Raw genomic sequence first — 22,500 nt, forward strand, 5'->3', positions numbered from 1 at the left:
GGTTGACCGGACGGCTCCGTTTTGTCTGTGATGGGTATTCCCTCCCGTTGAAAGCTTGCGTCAGACAGAGCGCCGGTTGCTCGGTTGCTCGGTTTGTGTGGCCCGCTTTTCGAAGCCGCGATGGCTTCCGTTGGCACGTTGGCGCGTCATAAATTATTTATCATTCCCTTAGAATCATCATTATCAAGGCAAAAAAGGGGTGACAAAAATGGCCGCCGATAAGCAGGGGCGATGGTGGAAGGAGGAGGAGCACGATACGTCGGCCAGAGGGGCTCGCTCATTTGTCGCGTGAAATATTCATATGGCTCGATGATGTTGAGGGTTGGTTCCTCGTTTTTCCGCTTCACAGGAGACACACAGGCAGGCACCCACGCACCCGGCAGCCGGCTGTCCTTTGAAACATGTCCGTGGCTCGATGGCTGTGAGTGGTTCGGTCGCTTCGCACGCCCTAGGGTGAAGGGCTGGCTGTTGTGCCACGTCAATCGTCACCTGCGTGATTTCCAAGGCGGAAAGGATGAAACCTTATCGTCGAGCACGTCAAACGATGCTACCTCGGTTGTAGAAGTGTCTGTTTTGAAGACATTTCTGCAGTGTTTTGTTTTTACAATAGGTTTATCCAAAGTTAGACTCATGTTTGATCGCCATTTTAACTATCGTCATCGCTCATCAACATCGGATCACCTCATTGATCCATTTGGAAATTGTTCGGAATCGAAGCTAAACGGTGAACAGACGTCAATAGAAACGCAAGTCAACGTTTGATACCTGATGAGACATCTTTTCGCTGGAATACGAATTTTGTGTCCGGAACTTTTTCTTTCACCAAATATTTTCACAACCATTTCCCATCCGGGGAATCACGTGAAAATTCGCGAGATGATTAATCATCCAACAACATTCACACAATCCTAGACATCTAGACGTGCCGCCCCGATCCCAGATTCGCCGTCGTTCACGGCCAAAAAATCGCCAAATTTTCCCCTCGCTCTCAACACAATCACCAACCAACCACGTGCGCTTTTCGGTGTTCCATCGTTCTGTCTGCTAAATTTAGATTCAATTAATCATCGCCGATTCTGCCGAGGCGGCTGTCGGTCGCACCGAGATTATGTTTTGTCAGTTCTACGTCACCACAGCCGCCGCCGCCGTTGCTGCTGTTGTGAGGCATTTTCATTCATGAAGCAGTGAATCGAAACGTGTAAATGTGGCAACGGGAAGAAGAAACAAACCAGTGGCAGCGCTGAATCACGAATTTGTTTTCCCGATTAGAACCGATCGAAAGCGGAAAGCGGTGGACGAGAGTGAAAATAAACAGAAACGGGCACACGGGCATGTTTGATCGCGTTAGATCGTGTTGAGCAGTTTCCGGCTTCCGTGGATGCCAGGCACCGTCGGATTGGAATGTGCCTTGCCTTTACGCACGACGCTTGTCAAAGTGGCTCAGGAGCGCGCCCGGAAAGATAACATTGGAGTGGAGGCAGACGTTCGTAGACGCGCGTTCGGATTTGCATACATTAGAGGGCGTAGCGCAGCAGACCGTTTGCTTCGGAGAGATTGGGAAATGGAATGATTCATACTGGATTGGCTGTGATGGAGGAGGATGGATTCCTTGGAAGCCATGAATGATTCATTTGAAGTGGCTCCTCACTCCATTCCATTTGCCGTCACATTCCACAGACGTGGTGTCTTCCATAGCAGGGGTTCTTCAACGTAGAATGAGTAATTAATCGTGGCCAGCAGCTGTTCAAACAATCTGACACACTCCCATGGCAAGGAAGGCAGCCGCACACACTTATTCTACTCCCCTCGCATGCCAACTGTGGAAACCAAACGAACTCACCATTGTTACCATTCGATTGACCCGTTGGACGCACGCAGATTCCCAAAGTTCCCAGAGGCGACACAACTCACCCGAGATCCCGAGTTCGATATTTGCGCTTGGGAAATCCGGAATCCGGCTAAGACAGATGATAATCGGTAAGATACTACCCAAAGCCCGATCTCGCTCCTCTCCGATTGTCATTGAGAGCTAATATTTGCCTGGCCTGTGGCAGTAGCTCTCTGTTCTTTCGGTTCGATCCGGGATCAATTTGTTTAGGATAAATGAATGACTCCTCGGGGAGGAACGAACCAAGTCCAAGTCGAGGACGAGAATCCGAATCCGATTCCGGAATCGATTGCATTCGAGGGATCCATTATACGTCCAACTTCTCCATTAATCCGGAAACCCACATCAATCACTGCACTGTGGACTGCTGCGTGAGTCGTAACAGGAGAGACACAATGGAATGGAGAGCAGGAAGCAATTGATTGCCTTTTAAGCAACGTCATCCGTGCCGGAGGTTGGTGGGTGGTGGATAATGTCGACATTAAAGATCAATTAAACGTGTTCGTTACGGATGGGGGAACCGGCATCACCGATATCGTTCGAGTTTCGTAGCTGAAGAGCTTCAGTCAGCTGAGGCAGCACCTTTTTAATCACTTTTCGCCTTAAGTTGCCATTAAGGCACTTGCCATTCGATTAGGGCAACTGTCAGGAAAGGAAGGTTGGCTCCCTGTGCTACCCCCCCTTACACTGATTAAGCTCTCACGAAAGCGTACCTCGAACAGGGCGAATGCACTTTCCGTGTCTTTGGCGAGAATTCGAATTTACTTACGATAATCCGATTTCTTTTTTGCTCGAGCGTTAAGTAAGGAAGCGAATAAATCTAGCGAAACAAGTGTGACTGGTTCGGTAAGCGGATTAAACAAAGCCAAAAATGGGGAAATGGGAAAAATGCGGAAAATGTGGAAAATCGAAAAAACTTCACGGAGAAAAAAAAAGGCGAACAAAAGGGCGGCGGACGTGATTTTGCAATTTGTCGCTCGACGTCGCCCGGTTCTGTGTGTGCGGTACGGGACGCGAACTGTCATTAATCTTACTTTTTCCATCATTCTCCCACACGGACACACGGACACGCACACCTACACCACCCCGCATATTGCCTCATTACACAGCAGAATCGATTGTCGAAATCGAAATCGAAAAATGCGCTAAATGGAACGTAATTGGACCTGGCCCTTCCGCTTCGACTGCCCTCAGTACTGAAGCACGCCGCGGATACGCGCGCAGTGTCGTTCGCGAGCGATTTTAAATCACGCAATTGTTAAGTGGAAATTACAATTCACCTTCCCCTTCCTGCCATTTGTGCTTTTACTGGGGCGCATGTCACGCACACGAACTCTCCACGGCGCACGGAATGGCCACCACCGTCGAGAACGTGATATTGACGTGCTGTGATGCCCTGGGTGTGCCCATCGGCTGTGAAAGAGGAAGTTATTAAACATTGTGGACCCTTTTGTGGTCTTGTAGTTGGTCACTTTCAAACCGACCGACCAGCCGACTGCCCTGCCGGTGATCGAAGCAAACGATTACGGACGGTCGTGCCCGATGATGATGATGATGACGGCGACGCGACGCGACGATACTGGCGATGGCGCACACGTGATCCATACTCCATGTATTAAAAAAAAGGGAACGCGCCTTGCGATCTTGATTGCTTTTATTTATTCCACCACTCTTGGCGTGACTAGCACATTCACACGCACCCACGCACGCACAGTTAGTGATAATCATGGGAACTTTACACTACTTTCCGGTCGACACTGCTCCTAAGGTTTCACGGGACCGATGGTCCCCGAAATGCCATCCTGTGCGCAGCGCACCCGTGCCTCGGACTCGCACACTTGCCTCTCTAGATCGAAGTACAGCCCGAGTGGGCAACTTCCCTCGATCAGTCCACCCTGCCAGCAGAGTAGATACTTCTGGCACGACTCGGGATGTGGCAGAAAGATGCCCGTGTTGTCCGGATTCGTGCAGTCCAGTTCCGGCAGCTGTTGTGCGATCGCGGTACGATCCATCCCCCAGACGAGCAGACCAAGAACTAGCAGCGACAGCAGCGGTATCGTCACGGTGCACCTCATTGTTGAGCCGGAGTACGGAATGGAACTAACGGCGCGTGGCATTGGGATGGAATTCGCGGCCACCGAATCTCGAACTCTGGCTCATTTGAATGGAGGGAGATGCCTCCAGCGTACTCTTCAATAATCAATACGAGACACCGTGCGAGATAAGGCGATAAGATAGTGGAGGCGAATACACCGTATCCGGTCAATACCACAATAACAAGTGACCCAAGACATCCCCGGGTTGCGCAATGAGACGCAAGCTTGCTCGTGATTTGGTCTGGCGTTCGATCATCGTCATTCGCCGTGCTTCCCCTTTTGTCAGACGTGGCGTCGTTCGCAGCTGCAACAAGTCCGGTGCCAGAGCGTGTATCTTGGTCTGCGTCACTTTGAACCATTTGAAGAATGTTCAACAATCGAGGTGATGTACTGAGATACCGTAAGCTAGAGAAGGGCATCGCCTCCCGAAGGGAGAAATTGATTAAATTTTCTCGACAAAACTTTCCCCAAAACAATGTTGAGGGCTGTGGGCGGAAGAGCTTCTCCACTTCCAATGGTATTTCAAATTCAAATTCCAGCTCGATTATGGCACACATGGCCACAGTGAGTGAGTGAGTGAGTTACTTCCGACAACAATGCTCGACTGTGATCGATTCGATATCCTTTCGATAGGGTGTCCCAGCTCCTTAGTACCGTTTAGTAACAAGCCAAGGAATTCCTCATGGAAGAATGGCGCGCTGAGCACGATGAACGGGCGGGAGGCGAGCAGTTTGTGTCAACTTTATGCCAGCGTAAGAATTGAGAGTGAGGAGGACAAGGAAGGAGAAAACTATCGAGAGGCCGCCATTCGAGTATGTTGCCCGAGGGTACCACATCTTATGAAACCCCAAGATAAGAATGGAATCCAAGACTTTTGCTCCCGGAGAAGCATCCTATCGTAGATACCACATCTTGCCGATGGTTGAACTGCTCGGTATTTAAATTCTGCCAGTTGCGGTCACCAACTACCTCTCCTTCCTTCGTGAATTGTGTTCCGCGTAATGCCTTAGGCGACATCGTTGAATCCCTTTATCGTGCCGCTCTCATCATCAAACGCAGAAGAGCCTATAAGCGGTTGGAGTGCTGATGCTGGTGCCTTTAGAACCGATTAGCAGGACGGTTTCTTGAGTTCCCTGATTCCCGAATGCTTCATTAAACCATCCCTCCCCCCTTTGATATTACCTGCCACAACCACAAGCGCCATTATGCCTCCGTGAAACTTAAGAAGTTGAAGAAATCGTCGAGCCGTATGGCGCGTCATTATCTATTGTGAGTGGCACGAACAATTGCAAGTTCTTCCCGTATCCCGTTTGTTTGGTCGCGGTGAATTGAAAGTAGAAATGTTTTCCATTCATTCGCTCCACCTCCACTTCCATGGATCATAATCGTCGTCGTCGATCAGTGGCTTTTCTTCTCTTTCTTCATACAAACAATGCGAGTGCAGGTGAGCAAACGAGAACCACAAACAATGAATAGCTGGCTCCCGGGGCGCTACCTGTTCCGATTCCGGCTCCATTTAAGAAAGAACGAACGAATCTTCATGAGGCGGACAATCGTACAAACAAATACCCTCTGTCTCTCTCTGTCTCTCTCTTACTCGCTCTTCTGTTGCTGCTAAATGGAGCGCGGATGCTGTACACCACGGCAAATTATGCTTTTCACAAAACTTGCAACCTAACTGCTACCGTGGCAGCTGCTCAGCACCGCTTTACGCTAGGTACGGCAGCGACAACTCGAAGTGGAACACACTTGGAACAAATGGAAAATGGCCCGGCTCTGGGATGGGAGCGCATCTTGGCGTGTGACGGAGAAGAAAGAAGGAAGGACTTCGCTTCGTGGTTCACTCTGAACGCCCATTCCCCTTCCGCCGACAAGCGGAGTAACGGAGAAAATCCGCTTCCGGCTTCCCGGTATGCAGCTGCATCATTGTTGGGTCGAATGGATACATGGGAACGGTTGCTACACATCTCAGCCCCAGTATCCTTTACCGACGAACCCAAAGATTGGTTTTCTTTTCAACCAAATGGTAGCTTCACGACGACGACGACGACGACGACCAAGACGATGGTAGGATTATGTCTTTGTTTCCGGTTTCCGGTGCGGATGCAGCAGAGAAAGCGATGGAAATGTTGCATGGTGCTCCGGAACCGGAGCGTCCTTGAGCTGCTATGCCATTGGCGATGGACGGTGGATGGAAATGCATTTTTCGCCCTCGTTGAAGCGTGGAGTTCCACGGATATTGGTTACAATCGCAGATCGATATCAGATCGATCGGTTAGTAGAGGCAGCGCTGCAATTGGATGGACGTATGGAGTCAATGAAATGTCCTCGAAGGAGCTCAACGATGACCTTGTTATCCAAAGGCTAAAATGTTGCAGATGCTACGTTAAATCGTGGCGTTTGTTATTTTTACCTTTTAACTATCTTGCTGAAGGTAAACTCGATTGAGCTACATGATAATTCGTTTCCAGTACAAGCAGCTGCTGGAGCTATAAATTTTGTTTAAAATAAAAAATCGTCCGCTGTCGGAATAAAATGAGTGTGAAATGTATACATTACATACAGCTTTTGCAGTGAATGCGGATAAAATATCATTCACGTAACTCATTAGCACTACAATAGGTGGCACTAATGGGAGTTCCGTAAAATAAAAATACTGAATATCGATTACGGAAAAACGATCGCAAATGATTTCCGCAGAAATGGGCCCGTAATGTGATACCATCGGAACTATGTTCGCATTCTAACAATCAGCAGCGCATTTCGCATGAAATTGTAGTACATCTGCTCGTCGATGTATTCGGAATTAATTTTCCAGTTAATGCGAATCGGTTCATTACCACCGCATTTCACATTTGTCTGTCCGATTTAGTTTTTAATGAATCACGATAAAAGATTGAATGCGAGGCATGTAATTGGAGCGCACGCATGATATTTTACTTATGTCGATGGAAAACAGACAACTTCATGAATGTAAAACAAATAATGACCCACTCAAAACCTTTTTCAAGGCAAAATACACTTTGCAATCATATTTTCAATCGCTCTATTGTTCGATAACATCATTGGAAGATATTTTTTTTGCGATATACTCCGTGTGATTGCGAACCAAACAAATTGCATAATTGCACAATTTTTACCGCCCGTAACGCCTCTACTGAGTAAAAGCGATCCAAATACCAAAGCAAACCAGCACCAGAAAGAATAAAATGTCTCCCCTCCCCCCCAAACCACCACCCAACTCTCACCCACGATTTATCACCTCATTATGGGTTAGCAAGCAATCGATGGCCACCAAGCGCCCACCGCATTCGGATTCAAATCCAGCCAGCCGATCCAGCCAGAAGTGCCGTCCTCGTTGGTTCCTAGCCAAGATGGCACCCAGCCGGTTGCCCTCGAAAGGCGACAAACATGCTCCGTCGTCCCGAAAGGACACTATTTATGACCTGCCAGCCAGCTGGTTCGGTTTCGCATCAACTCCTGGCTGTAAGCTGCTTCGAGTTCTTCGTCCTCCTGGGGCAATCTTGGCGAAAAGTGGTAAATTGGTGGATTACGAAAGTTGCCACCACGGGAGTACAGCGCGGTGGCGGTCTGGCCACATATTTCAAGCGAACGGGCGATTGAGGTGACACTTCTGGCAATGGGAGCTAGCGAGCGAGATCGCTTGAGGTCACCACCGAACGGTATCCGAGTCCGAAGTGCCGAGTTGCCGCTGGATCCACTCCGAGGAGTCTCGGTGGCCGCACCGCTCACTGCTCGGCTTCGGTTCGGGGTCCCTCTCTGATTGAAATTGATGGTTTGGGGTTTTTGGAAAACAGAAAGAAAAGAATCTCCGGAAAGGGATTTTGGAATAAATTAAGCGAGCGACAGAGTTCGAGTGGTGGCGCGATGGGTGGCTTCTAACCTACGGTGGACGGTGACATGAGCCCCGACATTATGGCCAACCACTCTGGGCTCTGGGCTCTGGGCACGGGGCACCTAAATTGAATCATTAATATTATAACACCACAACACACATACGGAGGCACACGTTCGCGGTCCGACTCGACGTTAGCGCCACGCAATAAACTCCACGAACCGGCCGCCAAGCGATGGTCGCCGCCGGTACGCACCACGAGAAGCCTCTAGTTGACGCCAGAGACCAGGTCCACGGCAATGGCGACCGGTGGTCGATAGAATTTGAATGCCACCCAGCGGGAGAGCTGGAAACATAAATAACGTTGGAAGGCACTACTGCTGGATGGTGTTGGACCGGAGTTAGGCCCAAACCACCAGAAACAAACACTCGCAGCGCACACACTGAAGCTACTATCTTGTTTCTCACGAGGAGCACCTTGGAGCAAAGTTTGACTCGACTCTACGATCTGTCTCTGGCACGGACGCTGAATAGCATATTAAGCGGCGACATGGAAACCGCCAAATGGCCACCGCCCCCGAGGGGCGCCCACAACCGCACCACACCGCAAAGCACACACATACCGCAGGAGAAGCTGCTGCCAGTAATTAATTAAGATATTGTGTCAAATATTTCATTCAAGTCAATAAATTTTCGGAAGTCACATGCGGTACCAGGAGCCGGGCCGGGGGACTCGGGCACGCGTTTGGCGCGACGCCTCGATCGGGTGTCCAACATGCGAGTTAATTGGCTGGCGTACGTTGTTTAAGATTTATCGCACATTCATCAGTGCGAGCGCCAGGGAAGGGACGGAGAGGTATGGGTAAGAGAGAAGCGAAGGCTGTGGCGCCGCGTGGCGATTAGTTTTTTGGTCGAAGAACCCTCAAAAACCATGTCGTGTATAGAGCCAAAATTTGGTCCAAAAGTTTTGATTTTGGACGCGATTCGAGCGACGCAACTGGTGGGTATGTGTGGCTTCGGAGCATAAGTGCCGACCACATGGAACATTGGAATGGTTAGTTTCATGTTTTAGGGTTTGCAGTTCGTGTTACTTTTCACGTTTTCATTGTTACTTTATCTGGGGCTTGCATATCATTAATGATATTGACCTGGGACAACATTGAGGCGCTGAATAAGTAGAGTGATTGTCTAGAAAAGTGTAGCGAGAGTCATTACAGTTAAACATCGATGCAATCAAAAAAAGGTTGGTTAAAAAATGTTCAAATTAATGTAGATAAATAAAAAATATTTAAATAGGGAGACAGGAACCGATGAACTAGATTTAGAGCAAGCTTCCTTTCCATCTGTTTAGTGTAACCAAAGAAGTAACCAACAAAATTATGAACACAAGCGAATCCTAAATCCTCACATAAAAATCAAATAAAATTAAATTGATGTAAAAAATATCGTCAAGTTTTGTCAACGAACGTATTTAACTATACTTTTAATAAACTTAGGGCAGCTTCATAAACTCAACCAAGGACCATTTAGTGTTGGCTTCGATAGATAAGCAACCCTCACCTAAACATACGGCTCGTCCGTCCTTATATATGTTAAAAAAAAACCCTCACCTGTCATGTATTGTTTTCAGGCAAATTGATTACCTTTTGGTATTGAGGTATTTCAAAAACAAACCATAAAAGTCCTGAATGAAGTATATTGCTAAATACCGATGCCTATCCTTAAGCACTAATCTCCCACTGAATGGAAACTAATCTTCACTAAAACTGATTAATAATGCGCCTCACTGACTGAAGTTTTATTCATTCTCTTAGCTGATTCTGCAAACGAACAAAGACACATTTGAAACCAATTGACCTACCTGGACCGTGAATATGATTTATATCGGTACAGCGTGAATGTGTTTTAGCAAACCTTCCGCAGTTTGTGCTCTCGTTGGTCCATTTGAAAATCAATAAAAAAAAGGAAGGCTCAAACCTCCCCACACCTTACGTTACCATAGCCTCAGCTACCTACACGACGTGTTAACCAATTCACAATCGATATATCATTCCGGCGGCAACCGGAGCCGGAGCTTCATGATTGTGATGCAAATGGTGGCGGTTCCGCAGCTCATCGCCCGCAGCAGGCCGTGATGCTGTGCTTCCACCTTCACCCGGACGACCATTTTGTCACAATCGCCATTCCACGATGATCTTAATAAATGTCCAAAGCCATCCCCATTTCCTCAGACCCTCCTCCTAAAGGGGGGGGGGGGGAGTGTCAGGATGCGCGCAATATTTAACATAATGAATCACACAACAACGACAACGACGCCAATATTGCATCCCGCTTTTTCGCTCTGCCTCTCCCTTTCCGGATCCCCTTTTTCGGAGCTTCCGATCGATCGATCGCCCACACGGTACGGTACGGCATGCAAAACATGTGTTTATTTATGAATAAATTGACACGGAAGCACCATAACCCACAATCCTCCAACCCCAAAAGTGGCACGGTCGCGCCACAGCGAGTGTCTCCTTCCGGATGTGGTGTGCCGATCGCATAAATACACATAAACTACCACGCACACACAGGGACACAGAGACACACAGAATGTTGCCAGCGGTTCTTCGTGCGGGCCCGTTATTTGTGCTTTCTGATTTATGTTGCAAGCGCCCTTGTGTCCCTTGGTGGGTCGGTGGGACGGTGGGTTGGTGTGGCCGGTGTGCTAGTGTGTCTCAGTGGCAGGATTTATCGCGCTCTGGTTTTTGGGGAAGGAATTTCCGCTTTTTCCTTCCATGTTTGCTTCCGCAGATTCCGCTTTGCGATTCTTCGCATCAACAAACTGGGAACTGAACATCGGGGGTTTGGCCCCAGAGATCCCATTCACCATAAGCTCATTACACAGGTGATTGTCAATAATAAGATTACCGAAAGGGGGTGAAAGATGGACCGATTGTTTTTGGAATGTGCTTTTTTTTGGTTGCCCGAAACCATTGCCAGCCCATCGGCACGTGGCTCGAGACGATGATGCCGATAATTTGGTTTCCAGGGGGAGGAAACCATTTTGTGGCCAGAGCGGTTCCTGGGGCACCGTGAAAATATGCTTTCCGCTGATGCATATTTTAAAACCAAACCATACCAGCCACGAGGACCACGAGACACGATAAAGACGCCCGAAGCCACAAAACTAATAAATAAATATCAACACAAATGCGGTATCCGGAACGGTGCCGGGCCAGTGTGCGTTCCTTTAGCCCGAGAACCGATGGAACCGGGCCCCCGGGTCCTGGAACCAGGTCACGTTTGCACGTTTCCTTTCGTGCGCTTGCTGCCATTGTGCCCGAGATGCAGAAAAGGGAGGCCAGGCCAAGCGCACTGAACACTCTTTTGTCGCGCTTCCTGCTGCACGAGTTCCTGTGGTGCTGTTGGAGCTTGATCGCAACCAGCTTGCCTGTCGGCTGTAAAATGTTCATGCTGGCCGCGTTCTTTCGCTGCTCGTTGATGCGCTACGTTTAAACCAAAAATTGCTCTCCCACTTTTTTGGGGTGGCCGTAAAAATGGGCAAAAACGAACCACAGATACGCAGAAAATAGATGTTCCCCGGATGCTACAGTATTTCGTCCGGGTACACGTACACCAACCGCCCCCAGGAGGAGCAGCAGCCGGCGTCAGCGGAAATGTAGTTGAATGCAAAGCGTTCAACGAAAGCTTCTTGGCCGACGGTCGGTTGAGAAACGGGAATAAGGAGAAGGATTTCTTTTCGAACGGAATATTGTAAAAGACGTCGTCTCTTTAACCGGGTGCACCGGATTGCTCTATTCGATCGAATCAAATCGGCTAAGGAAAGAGGGAAGTTACGATTTGCCAATTGGTTGCTTCCCGTGAAGCACTTCCGGACGAATCGTGGCCGCTTTCTCGTGGCAAATCTCATTCCTGTCGTCTTGTGCTTTGTGTTTCCTATTGCAGGATGCTGCTCACTTGCTCGATAGCATTTCGAGGTTGAATTGCTCATACAACAGTTGCTCTTCATTTTCTTGTCAACTGGCAAGCCACATGCGGCTGTGTACAGTGAGCGACTAAATATTAAGACCCTGTTTCTATTTCTTTTGAACCGCTTTTTAAATTTGCCATTTTTTGCTTTCAACAAAGAATGGATTTTAATGTATGGATCAGAAGCTTTAGCATAGCACTGTTAAATACTAAAAATTGTACTGTTAAATTCTAGAAACAATGTATCGCTTTTAAATATCTTAGGACGACATTAAGTTTACAGATCTAACGGTTTTGTAAAAAAAAGCAATAAAAACAATTGGTTGAAATTAATAAAAACAGATTTTCTTTTGTCAATTTTATAATGGTCGCTTGTACTGATTTGGTTACCAAAATAAATAGAAAACTCTCAAATACGATCTCAAACTCCACAATCCCTATTTTGGAAACGAATATCGAAGCCCATATCTTCAAGTGCCCTTACTATTCTGGCCCCTCACTGTCCATGCGGGATGATTTATGATGCAGCGCGGGTGTGCGTTATCGGTCACTTCAAATTTCGCGGGAAAACGCTATCCGTTGCGCCCATCGCTGCTATATCGCGCACCCGCTAAAGTGTGCGGTTGGTATAAAATTAAATTTACAACATTTAACAGCCCAAAAACCTGAGGCCCATCCCCCAAACACACATCGCCAGTCGGTGGAAATAATGCTAATGTGGATCACACCAGCCAGCCAACCAGCCAGCCAGCCAGCCCGTTGTTCTGTTTTTAATTTTATTGTTTCATGGTGCAAGCATCCGGGCATTGGCACCGTGACCGTGGTGTGATGCATCGTCGTGACCATGGGTGAGAGGGTGAAGGTGACATAAATTTTGCATTAAAAACTTCAGCATTAATTTATGCCATACACGATACGCGCCCCGCTACCATCAACCACCAGCCTACCGACGGTTGGGTTCGCCTGTTGCTCTCACTTTACCCTTTCATGTTGCCTTCACCCTTCAGCATCCAGTGGGCCGGGGTGGCACATAATTCGATTCGGAATTTTTGGCCGTGCCGAGCTGAGCGGAAAGGCAGGTAGAGGGTGCACCATGTTTTTACACTCCGGTACAAATTGATAGCACATTTTAATGGGTCAGCAGCAGCCAGCCCAGTGGATTTTCTACCGGCGCACCAATTGTGATTTCGAAGCGGTGTCTCTGTTATGAAATGAGGGCCCATCGTGTGGTGGGCGAATGTGTCGAATGTGTTTTTGGTATTGTATGGCCGTTTGGTTGAGTATGTTTTGTAGGTTAATGCTTGTAATGAGCTCACTCCCACCCCGTTGGGTGGTGTGTTTTGCTCTGATCATCCAGTGGACCGCGTGAATCCGCCGAGGAGGAGGATCAGTGGGCATGCTTTGACGCGCTTGTTTTTTGGAGGGACCAGGATGGCTCATTAGCATGGCCGGTGTGATCATGTTCAGTTTTCCGGAACGCGCATTCCAGATTGCACACTGGGACGGTCTGCAATTTATGGCTTTTCTCGCACGAGCAGACAGTACGGTGAGTCAGACGAGGATTTAAAGTTTTCCTTTTTCTGGTAGATTGATTAGCTGTTTTCTAGCTGATAATGATTATAATGTGTTGTTTTGCATTTTGCTACTTTTTCAGTAATCAGCAGATACCAGGCTTATCAAAACTATTACAGGGTGCACCATCAGGATGTATCCTATTTTAAAGATGAATAACTCTGTCATTTTTCAGCCGATTTGGACAAGTAGGCCAGCTTCTAAAACTACAGTCTATGCCATTTTAAGAATGGCATTGTCAAATACAATGCAAAATGCCCGAAAAAGTGCCGCTTTTTGTATGCCGACTGAAGGCAGTTATTTGATCGATACCATATCTTTTAGTATGGCATAGAATGGCACAGAGTAACCTAAATAAAACTGGTTTATTTTTTAAAATCGGCTGAAAAATGGCAGAGTAATTCAACTTTAAAATAGGATACATCCTGATGGCGCACCCTGTATAAGATTTATCTTTACTGTTACTTAACCTTTGATAACGGTTTTTGTTCTTTACAATAAACATAAATTTGTTAAATTGTTTTACACCTACTGACCATTAATTATAAAAAATGTGAAAATGTCTAACGAAATACGATTTCATCAAATAGCAGCAATGCTACCTTGGAGCACCTCTTGAAAGAAGATTTAGATTGAAAACGAACATCATAAATGGATCACGTGTATTCCTATTTTCTATTCTTTCGAATCCCCCCGGCCACCTCTATTCAAAAGGACTTAACCATGACACACTCATACCAGGACACGCGCATACACTTCCGGAAGCAGCAAACTAGAGCGAAATGGTTGCTCCACTCTGGTCTGGGAGTCCGGAAAAAGGGAGTTCACGTTTCAGTGCAACTCCATTATGCGCGCGTTGGGTGGCGTTTAGCTCCTGGAAATGCCCTTTGTTGTCAGTCGCTCGTGTGTGTGCGTACCGTTGTTTAGCTCTTCTTTTCCGGAACGATTTGGATTCTCCCTTTTTTTCTTATCTCGCTTCACTCCATTCGACCCTGCGCCCCTTGTAGCATCGCTCGAAGCATGCTGCATGTTGGTAATGGTGCGGCATCAAGTGCCTTAGATCATTTTTAATGGTCGCCATGCCTTTCCCGGTGCGGGCGTACACATTACCACGCCACGCCACAGGGAGGAACCCCGTCCGGAGGGCCCCGTCTTTGAGCGAAATGAGGATTTAAGAAAAGCTGTCCCAGTTTCCGGCAGGGAAATCGGATTCCATCGCATCATGGTAACCCGTTAGAAGGGGGAGCAGAAGAGACTGAGAGAGAGTGAGAGAAGGGGAGAAGGGAGAAAAAGCTCCACGGAAAACACCAGCGAGCTGGCACGTGCCACGGAACTCGGTGTTCCCGGTTACAAGCCTGGCGGTGCCGGAAGCTCATGGCGCAAGTAGCGAACAGGCATCGTTGTCTTCAGCGTCGCGGATACCGTGGTGTCTGATAATGGCATGCGTGCGTCACCAGGATGTCGGTGGACAGCCAGTGGAGACGCACCGGGAGCACAGGAATGCGAATGTAAACGAAACTCGTTCCGTAAGTCAAGTCACTGGCGGAGCATAAATCGTGGTGCGCGGTATGAGAGGGTACTCTGGTGTTTGGTGCTACACCGGTACCTTACCTGACTCGCGGGATTCTCGTGAGTGGAATAATGTAGCCACTTCCGGGCCGTGACGCGACGTAACGTCAGTGCAAAAGTTCCACCATCAATCTGATTACCCTTTGGGAGAAGGAGCAGGCACACTGGACTGTAAAAAGTATGACGCAGGCTTTTCTCGATGGTACACGGTTCCTTATCTACCGTCGACTACTCCAATCGCAGCACCATCGAGCAAGCTCCTTCGGGAGCTCAGAAACAAACGATTTCCGGCTTCCTGTTGGCGAACGTCTCAGACTTGCAGGCGTCTTCAAGGCTATCGTCGGGACCTCGGTACGGATTCAGAACACCAGGGTGGTCTCCCGCTTACGTTGAGCAACTTCATTCATCCATTGATTATAATTACCTGAAACGGAGAAGAGACGAAAGAAAAGGTTAGAAAAATCGTCTTGGCTTCAAAAAACTTTGGGTAAATCTTGGGAAGGGCGGTGCAAGGGTGTTTGGTGAAGAGGAAGATAAGTCAGTCTTGTCGCTGTTCGCGTTGGTGGTTGTCGGTAGCTTCCGGTACGACACAGCGCAGGAAACCCAGGAAAGGAAGGAACCAATCAGGATCTTCCTTTTGGCGTCATCCCTTGTAGCAGAACTTTTGAGCCCTTAAGGCAGTGCACGTACCTTGGCGAACAAAAAGGGGGAGAACTGTGGCTAATGTCATTATTAAGACTTCGCCGGCTACACCGGCTATGGGCGAGTCGAGAGTATGTTGTTTGGTTTTATGGTGTTAAATAAGCGTATCGCGGGGATCGAGAGACAAACAAAAATCCTCGGATAAAGAGTCATTCATAATTGGTGTTTTTTTGAGTTTTCGAAATGGAGTTTCTTAAGGAGACTATAGGAGGATGAAGGATTGATCATAATAACAAGATTTTACTTTCCTTTTTAAATATCTTTCTGTAAAGAAAAGTGAAAAGTGAATATATTGTGATTCTAAACAATCTTATCGAGCTACGTTTTCTAGGCACCAAGCTTTCTCTCAAGAAAAATACAAAACCGTCTTAATCGATATCCCAAAACACCAAGAAATCAAAAGCTTGTAGCCTTAAACAAAAACGATCACCCTCTACCACACACCGTTGGTTCATGTCAACTCATTTTCACTTTCACACTGGCGAAAGGCGATGTAAAGGCAACAGCGATGTAAAGAAAGGTGACCTTTGCCAATCGAGGAAAATGAGAAATTATTAATCATCCCATCCACCCAGGGATTCGACCCGGGAGCGGGTCGGTGTTTGCATAAACTTTGCCAATTTCCTGTGGGAAGTGAACCTTGACGAAAGCAGATTCCCTTTTGTTCCTAATTAACTCCCGTGTTTGCCATTGGGAGTGACCGGTGTGGACATTTTATCTTACATTTTCTTTAAGCTCTGGCTTTGTCGATTTTCAGGATCTAGAACTTAAATTTTATTGCGCTGTCACTTAATTGCAGTCACTGTTTCATCAACTGTTTCTAGAAAATGAAGAAAATAATTGTTTAATTCTGTTTCACACTTATTCTTTGAAAAAATCTAGTTTATGCGTAAACATTCTGCTTGGAAAAGAAAGGAACATGTACTATAAAGAACAAATTCAACGCAAAACGGAACGCTTATCTTAATTCCACTTCCCTCGAACGGTATCTAAGCGATATAGATTCACCGGCATTCCACCAAAACCTATCCGTTGGACGAGTTGTTGGAGCATTCCATTCCAGCAGTTAAAGGGTTGGTAACAGCCGAACCACTCCAGATGATCTTGGCAAACCGATAAGATGGACGGTATTTATTGACCGTAACCGCTTGCTGGCCATGATGGTTTTAAGCAGCAGAAAAAAAAGGTTCCCACCAAGTAGCCAGCGTTGCCACGGGAACTGAGAACCAGGAACAAAACAATTGCCCTTAAGCTAGCAGGCAAAGTCCTAACCCGGGGCATCGAAACTTAAATTGTCATATTTTTTATCAGCAAACGGTAATCAACTTTCGAATTGGAGTTAGATTTTTTAAGTGACTAGGAACAGCAGCATCGACCGGTGCTTCCGGGCCCCGGAAAGGTCAGAAGTTGGTGAAGCGACAAAATGAGCACCATTTTCTTGAAGCAGAGAGGCCCACCGCCGTCTCTCGAGTGAAAAGGTTTCCTTCTTCAATAGGAGCTCTGGCCTAGACTTGCGCTTTGCGCTTCTGGGCAGCGCTGGGAAAAGTCAAAAATTTAAATTACGTCCCCGTTCGCCGCCCAGGAGGGGTTGCCTGAACAGAGCGGACGGAGGAAAGCGTGACGTGAAAAAGCGTACCCGAAGCAGTCGACTGCGAGATCGAGATGCGTCACAAATTGAGCTCAAGGGGGTTCCGCAAAGACCCCCGCTCCCCAAAGAACCCGCTGCCGGTGGCCGATCTGCCGCTTAAGAAACGAGCCCAATTTATATCTGAGATGATAAGGATAAGGAGAGGGCGAAAGCATCTTTATCTGCGAATGGAAGTTGTCCCTTTTTAAAGACAACCCAAGGTCTAGTGAGGGTTATCAGCGAGATGTGTCTTCTGAGTGTTTTAACGTCCCCAAAAAACCGCTCCCTCCATCGAAAAGGTTCTTTGCAAGAAAAAAGTCAAAAGAAAGGGATGAACCGGCTCCTTCTTCAGCACTGGTAAACGGAGATGGAAATTTTACAACTAAAGACTCGCCAGATCCCGCCAGCACCGGGCACTCACTCCGGCCCCACCGCCCTCCTATCGTATTGGTATTAACAATTTATTATTCAGCAGAAGCATAAAATATGATGCTCTACCTCGTTCGCTGAAAAATAACCCAGGGCACCTTCCAAGAAGACCTCCGGCGCTCTTGTAATTCGAGGTTTTCGGCGGCTTCGGCGGAAAAGAAGGTGCTGGAGAGACGGCCCGGGGGGAGTTGCAGAAGTCGCAAAACGTTGACATTCTGGCAAAAATACACCAACCGGCAAGAGGTTATGCGACAGCGCGACGCACGGTAATGGACATGTTTAACCGAGCTGCTACTAGAAGGCGTATCGTTATTGGGGCGTTAGTTTCATCAATCGTTTATCTTTACGAGGCAATGCGAATGCGTAGTCGAACGCAAGGTCCATCGTTCGGGGTTTTTTTTGGGAGGGCGGGAAGTAAATTTCGGAATCAAATTAAGCGAGCTGCCCCGGTGAATAATGCGACCTTGGAAGAACAGGTGCTGCTGCGCTACGGTTGAGCTTTGCTTTGCCAAATTTAATACCGACCCCCCGGGGGTGGAGGCGTGAGATATTTGACCATCTGTGGAAAGACCTTCGACCATCGCGAGTGCCGCAAAGTCACAACCGACCGCTGCCGAAAGTGCTGACTCCAATCCGAGGCGCACCGAGAGCACCGAGTGACACAAGTGATACATAACCGAGGCACGTACCCACCGTACCCGTCCCCTGGTCGGGACTGGATCAAAGCGATCAATCGAATCGCTCGTTTATGGCAGAAAGATCGTTCCGGGGATGGAGCACAGAAAAGAACAAAAAAATGGCCAACACGTAAAGGTGGAATGCTTTGGAGCGAGAAAAGCGCTTTCGGTGCAGTTTCGGTTCCGTCCAGCTCGCCAACCTCCCCCCCCCCCCCTCTCCCAAGACGGAGGCCAATTTGTGTAGCGCTACGCGACCGAGTCAGAGACATTCGGACGTCAGCCAAAATGTCACCCAGGGGTCGGGCCGCTGGGCGAGCACACATTACGTGAACTTTTTCGCCAATCGAGCGGAGCGGTGAGAGCGGTGGACGCGAATTTTCCGGCCATCGTTTGCCGTTAAATTTCGTTTGTCTCGGAAGGAGGGTGGCGTCCACCGTTCCACCGTTCGTTGTGAGATGGTGGAGGGAATTGTGAACAAAAATCACGTTCCACGAGCATTCGGGCGCTCCCCCCCTCGGTGGTGGTCGCTCGTGTGGGTGCACAAGTTTCATGCACGAAATGCATTTGTGCGCGCGCCAGCATTCCGTTAAATGGTGGTAGCTCGAGAGTACGGTTCGCCCAGAACACATATCGAATTATGACCCGTCGTTGCCATAAGTGCTGCGGCTGCGAGGTTGAGGTGATAGGAAAGGAAGGCGAGAAGACCGAGGAGGAACGGTTGTGTTTTTATGGAAATCATCTCAACAAATGATGGGACAAAATGAAATTATGCTGCATGATTTTATTGGAAAAACTGGAAGGCGGGCCATTTTGGCAGCCATGGTTCTGTGTTCGGTGAGGATGAAATGTCGCGAATGCGAATCATGATACAATGCGCAACGGTGTGGCAAATGGGGGTAAGGAATGCTCGTCAGCGGTGTGCAACTGAAAAGACGTGCCCAGTAGCATGTATACCGGTTGCGTGGGCAATCTAGGGTATGGTGCCATCATGCAGCAGCACTTTTGAAGTGGCGGGATTCACAGAAAAGCATTTCTTCCAAACACATAACCAATTGCGAACAATTGCGCTCTTATGCTGTCCACTGGAGTGAGTCTATTGTTTTTCGAATGAATACAAAGGTGCCCCTATGCTGTTTCTGCCATTTTTATTATTGCTTTCTTTCGCCAGAAATTGTTATTACGCTTTCAATCCTTTACGGAACGGTGCATCGCATAGCTTGGCATGTATGATGCACCTAAGGTAAATCCATCCCATTTCATATGTTGGATTTGTGGGAATTTGTATTTCAAATTAGAAATGTATTGCATTCCAATCTTCGAATAAAAGCGGATGAAGAATGTCTCGTAATTCTTGAAGAACCATGTTTAGAACCTTCAGGAAGTCAGGATGATGAGCGAGTGTGGCCTTCCTATCGGTTTCGTGAAAAAGTAACCTACGTGCAGTTGCTGTGGGTCAGAAGGATGTTCTTTGTCTGTACAGAACCCAAGAGAACGAATTGCCAATCGAATTTATTTAGCCCGAATTACAGCTGGGACTTCAATATCAAAGAGCAAACTCCCAACATCTAGATCCGATTCCGAAGTAAACGAAGAGTATAAGGACTCATGGCTGGTATATAGCTAAGGACCATGACTTACGGAGTATTCGTAGAATTCCAAAATAATATTTGATCCAGGGCTGAGTGATCTAAGACCAGTTGTACGCCATCGTAATTTTTGGTTGCCTCAAATCCAACATTCCGAAATGACTGGCTACCGTAATCAAATATTCGTACATTAATGTATCCTAGCAACCAAATGATCCATACTTTTCCCGTGACAAAGGAATGGGAACAAGACAGACCGTCAATCCCTTACCATAAAGTAAAAGAAAAGTTGTGGTTCTCCGGAACCATGGATTTAAAGCTCACTACCGAGGGCTCATCGTCTGTATCATAACCCGCACCAGAAGCTAATAAGCACCAGTACCAGCAATCGGCCTGGCCAGAAGCTGTCACCTGCTGTCAAAGCCAGAGTAGCAATCAGAGCACCAACCCTATAATGATGATTTTCGGTCTGCCAACGGTCCAGCAACACGGACGGAAGGCCAGAAACGCAACAGAAACGGACAGCCGTCGTCGTGTCTGTCACAAACGTCAACACAGGCAAGCGAAGGTGGAGCAGGAGAGAACCACTCGGAAACGCGACTCCCGCTTTCCTTTCTCCCCCTCCTCGTCCTTCGGCCACCACAAATTACTCTCGCAGACGTGTGACCAAATTAGCTCATTATTCAATAATAATTACCAATGTCCGCTGCATTATTCATGGGACAAATTATTCTTTATTAGCTGCGTAGGGCGCTGCTGGTGCTGCTGCTGCTGCGTAGAGCAGCGTTGCGTTGCGTTGCGAGCTAATTTAGCCGACTCTGGTGGCACTGGCCCGGCCGTACTCATTGGTTGCCTTGGTGGATGGGGTGGTTTTGCTTCTTTCTTCTATCCCTGGCCATCGCTGACCGGCCCGGGGTCCCCGGCCGGTTGTTCCTGCAAGCCCAATGACCTCCAAGTGCCTCATTTTTCATCACCTCTCCTCATCGCAACGCACCGTACCACATTACCGTCGATCCGGTTCCCGAGCTGTGCTGCTAATGAACCGACTAGAAGTACTACTACTACTACTGCCGCCGAGCATATCGTCGAGTGCGTGTACGTTCCTCCGCTGGTCTCTGTGGTTAATGTGCGTGTTCCCGCTGTGCTCTGGCTGCACCGGCACCGTCATCATCAATGTCGACCTCAGCCAGCCAGCTCGGCGCGCAGTCGATATGTGGTCAGAGTGAGCGAGCCGGAAGCTGATTCGATCGATAATTAATTAATACACTTGCCAGGTTGCCCGGAATGCCAGAGAACCGCTGCGAGGCGGAACGGGACGAGCTTTAAAGTAGCTCAGTCGGTGGAGTGCTCAGGCTGCTACGGTGCATTAGAGGCTTATGCAGCTGAACACTCCAGCACCAGAGTGCCCTTTGATAGAGTGGAGGCGAACTTGGTATTAAGTTGTTGCACTGCCACTGGTCTACTGGGCACTCGTAGTGGTTCTTGAGGGCCTGCGGTGATGGTGTGTTTGCTATTCAATGCTCTCTCTCTGTCTGTCTCTCGCTCTTTGCATTAATTACTTTGTGAATTGTTATCCTCACTCTGGCTTCGCTTCGCGCGTGGAGAGTAATTGCGTTGATTGCGAGGAGCAGCACAGCTCAAGAACGTGCCTCTTTGTTTGATCCAAGACACTAGGTCCAAGCCACTTGGAGAATCAAACGCAAACAGCACAAATGTCAAATGAGATCGATCAATATTGAGTCAAGAATTGTGCACTCGTTATTATCAAATGTCAATATTGCTCCATTCGTCCTGTTTTGGATGAGGATGGAAGACATTTTTCGCAACGAGTCAGAAGCATCAGGCGATGGCTTGCTTTGCGAGTGTGCTCTATCCTTCGCCAAATGGTTATTAATTCCATCCAGCAGCAGACGGACCTGGTACTCATGCAACACAAATACTGGTGCTACCGGTGATGTGGCGCAACTCGACTCTCTGCCGCTTCCTTGCCTGGCAATCCATCGATGCTTCGAAACGATGCTAGCCAATCCTCGCGTTTACACCCCACCGTCCCCAAGGGTGCTATAAGTAAAAATGCAATTTATACGATAAATATCCTGCCAAATGAAATCGTAATCAACACCTTTGCCTCGTATACGAGCTGGTGGTAAGAAGTTACGTCCGTACACCGCGTGTTGGCACCCTGCTGTTCCTCGCCCGGCGACCTGAAGCTTCGCGGGCTCGTGTGTCGTCTTTTAAGCCAATAAAAAAACAAAAATATAGTCGCCAGCAGCAGGTTCGATGGGAATGCTGTATCGCGTATCGCCCCGCGATGCTCACCTCGCAAACCACCAGGACTCGTGTTTACACTTCATCAGTACGATTGGTTTTCCGCACCTTCTCCGGCCGCTGGATCCCCACTTCTTTTTTTTCAGGACCGCGACTTTCAAACTCCTTGCCAATCGGGTATCGGCGGTATGGGAGGCGTTGAGTCGAACACAAATTCACTTACTGTTCAACTCACCTCCGTCGCACAACCTTCCTCCT

At 48.0% G+C, this 22,500-nt stretch overlaps 2 protein-coding genes across 4 annotated transcripts in view; both read right to left on the bottom strand.

The window, feature by feature from the left end:
- The window catches only part of LOC126574255 (cysteine-rich motor neuron 1 protein-like), a 147,385-nt gene that overhangs the window by 8,168 nt on the left and 116,717 nt on the right, over positions 1-22,500 (bottom strand). The gene's annotated exons all lie outside the window — the stretch shown is intronic.
- Positions 3,559-3,959, bottom strand: LOC126574266 (peritrophin-1-like). Its single transcript, XM_050234346.1, has one exon. The coding sequence runs from the start codon at positions 3,898-3,900 to the stop codon at positions 3,652-3,654; it is 249 nt and encodes an 82-aa protein (XP_050090303.1). The 5' UTR covers positions 3,901-3,959; the 3' UTR covers positions 3,559-3,651.

The sequence above is a fragment of the Anopheles aquasalis genome, chromosome 3, assembly GCF_943734665.1.
Source record: "Anopheles aquasalis chromosome 3, idAnoAquaMG_Q_19, whole genome shotgun sequence".
Taxonomy (NCBI): Eukaryota; Metazoa; Arthropoda; class Insecta; order Diptera; family Culicidae; genus Anopheles; species Anopheles aquasalis.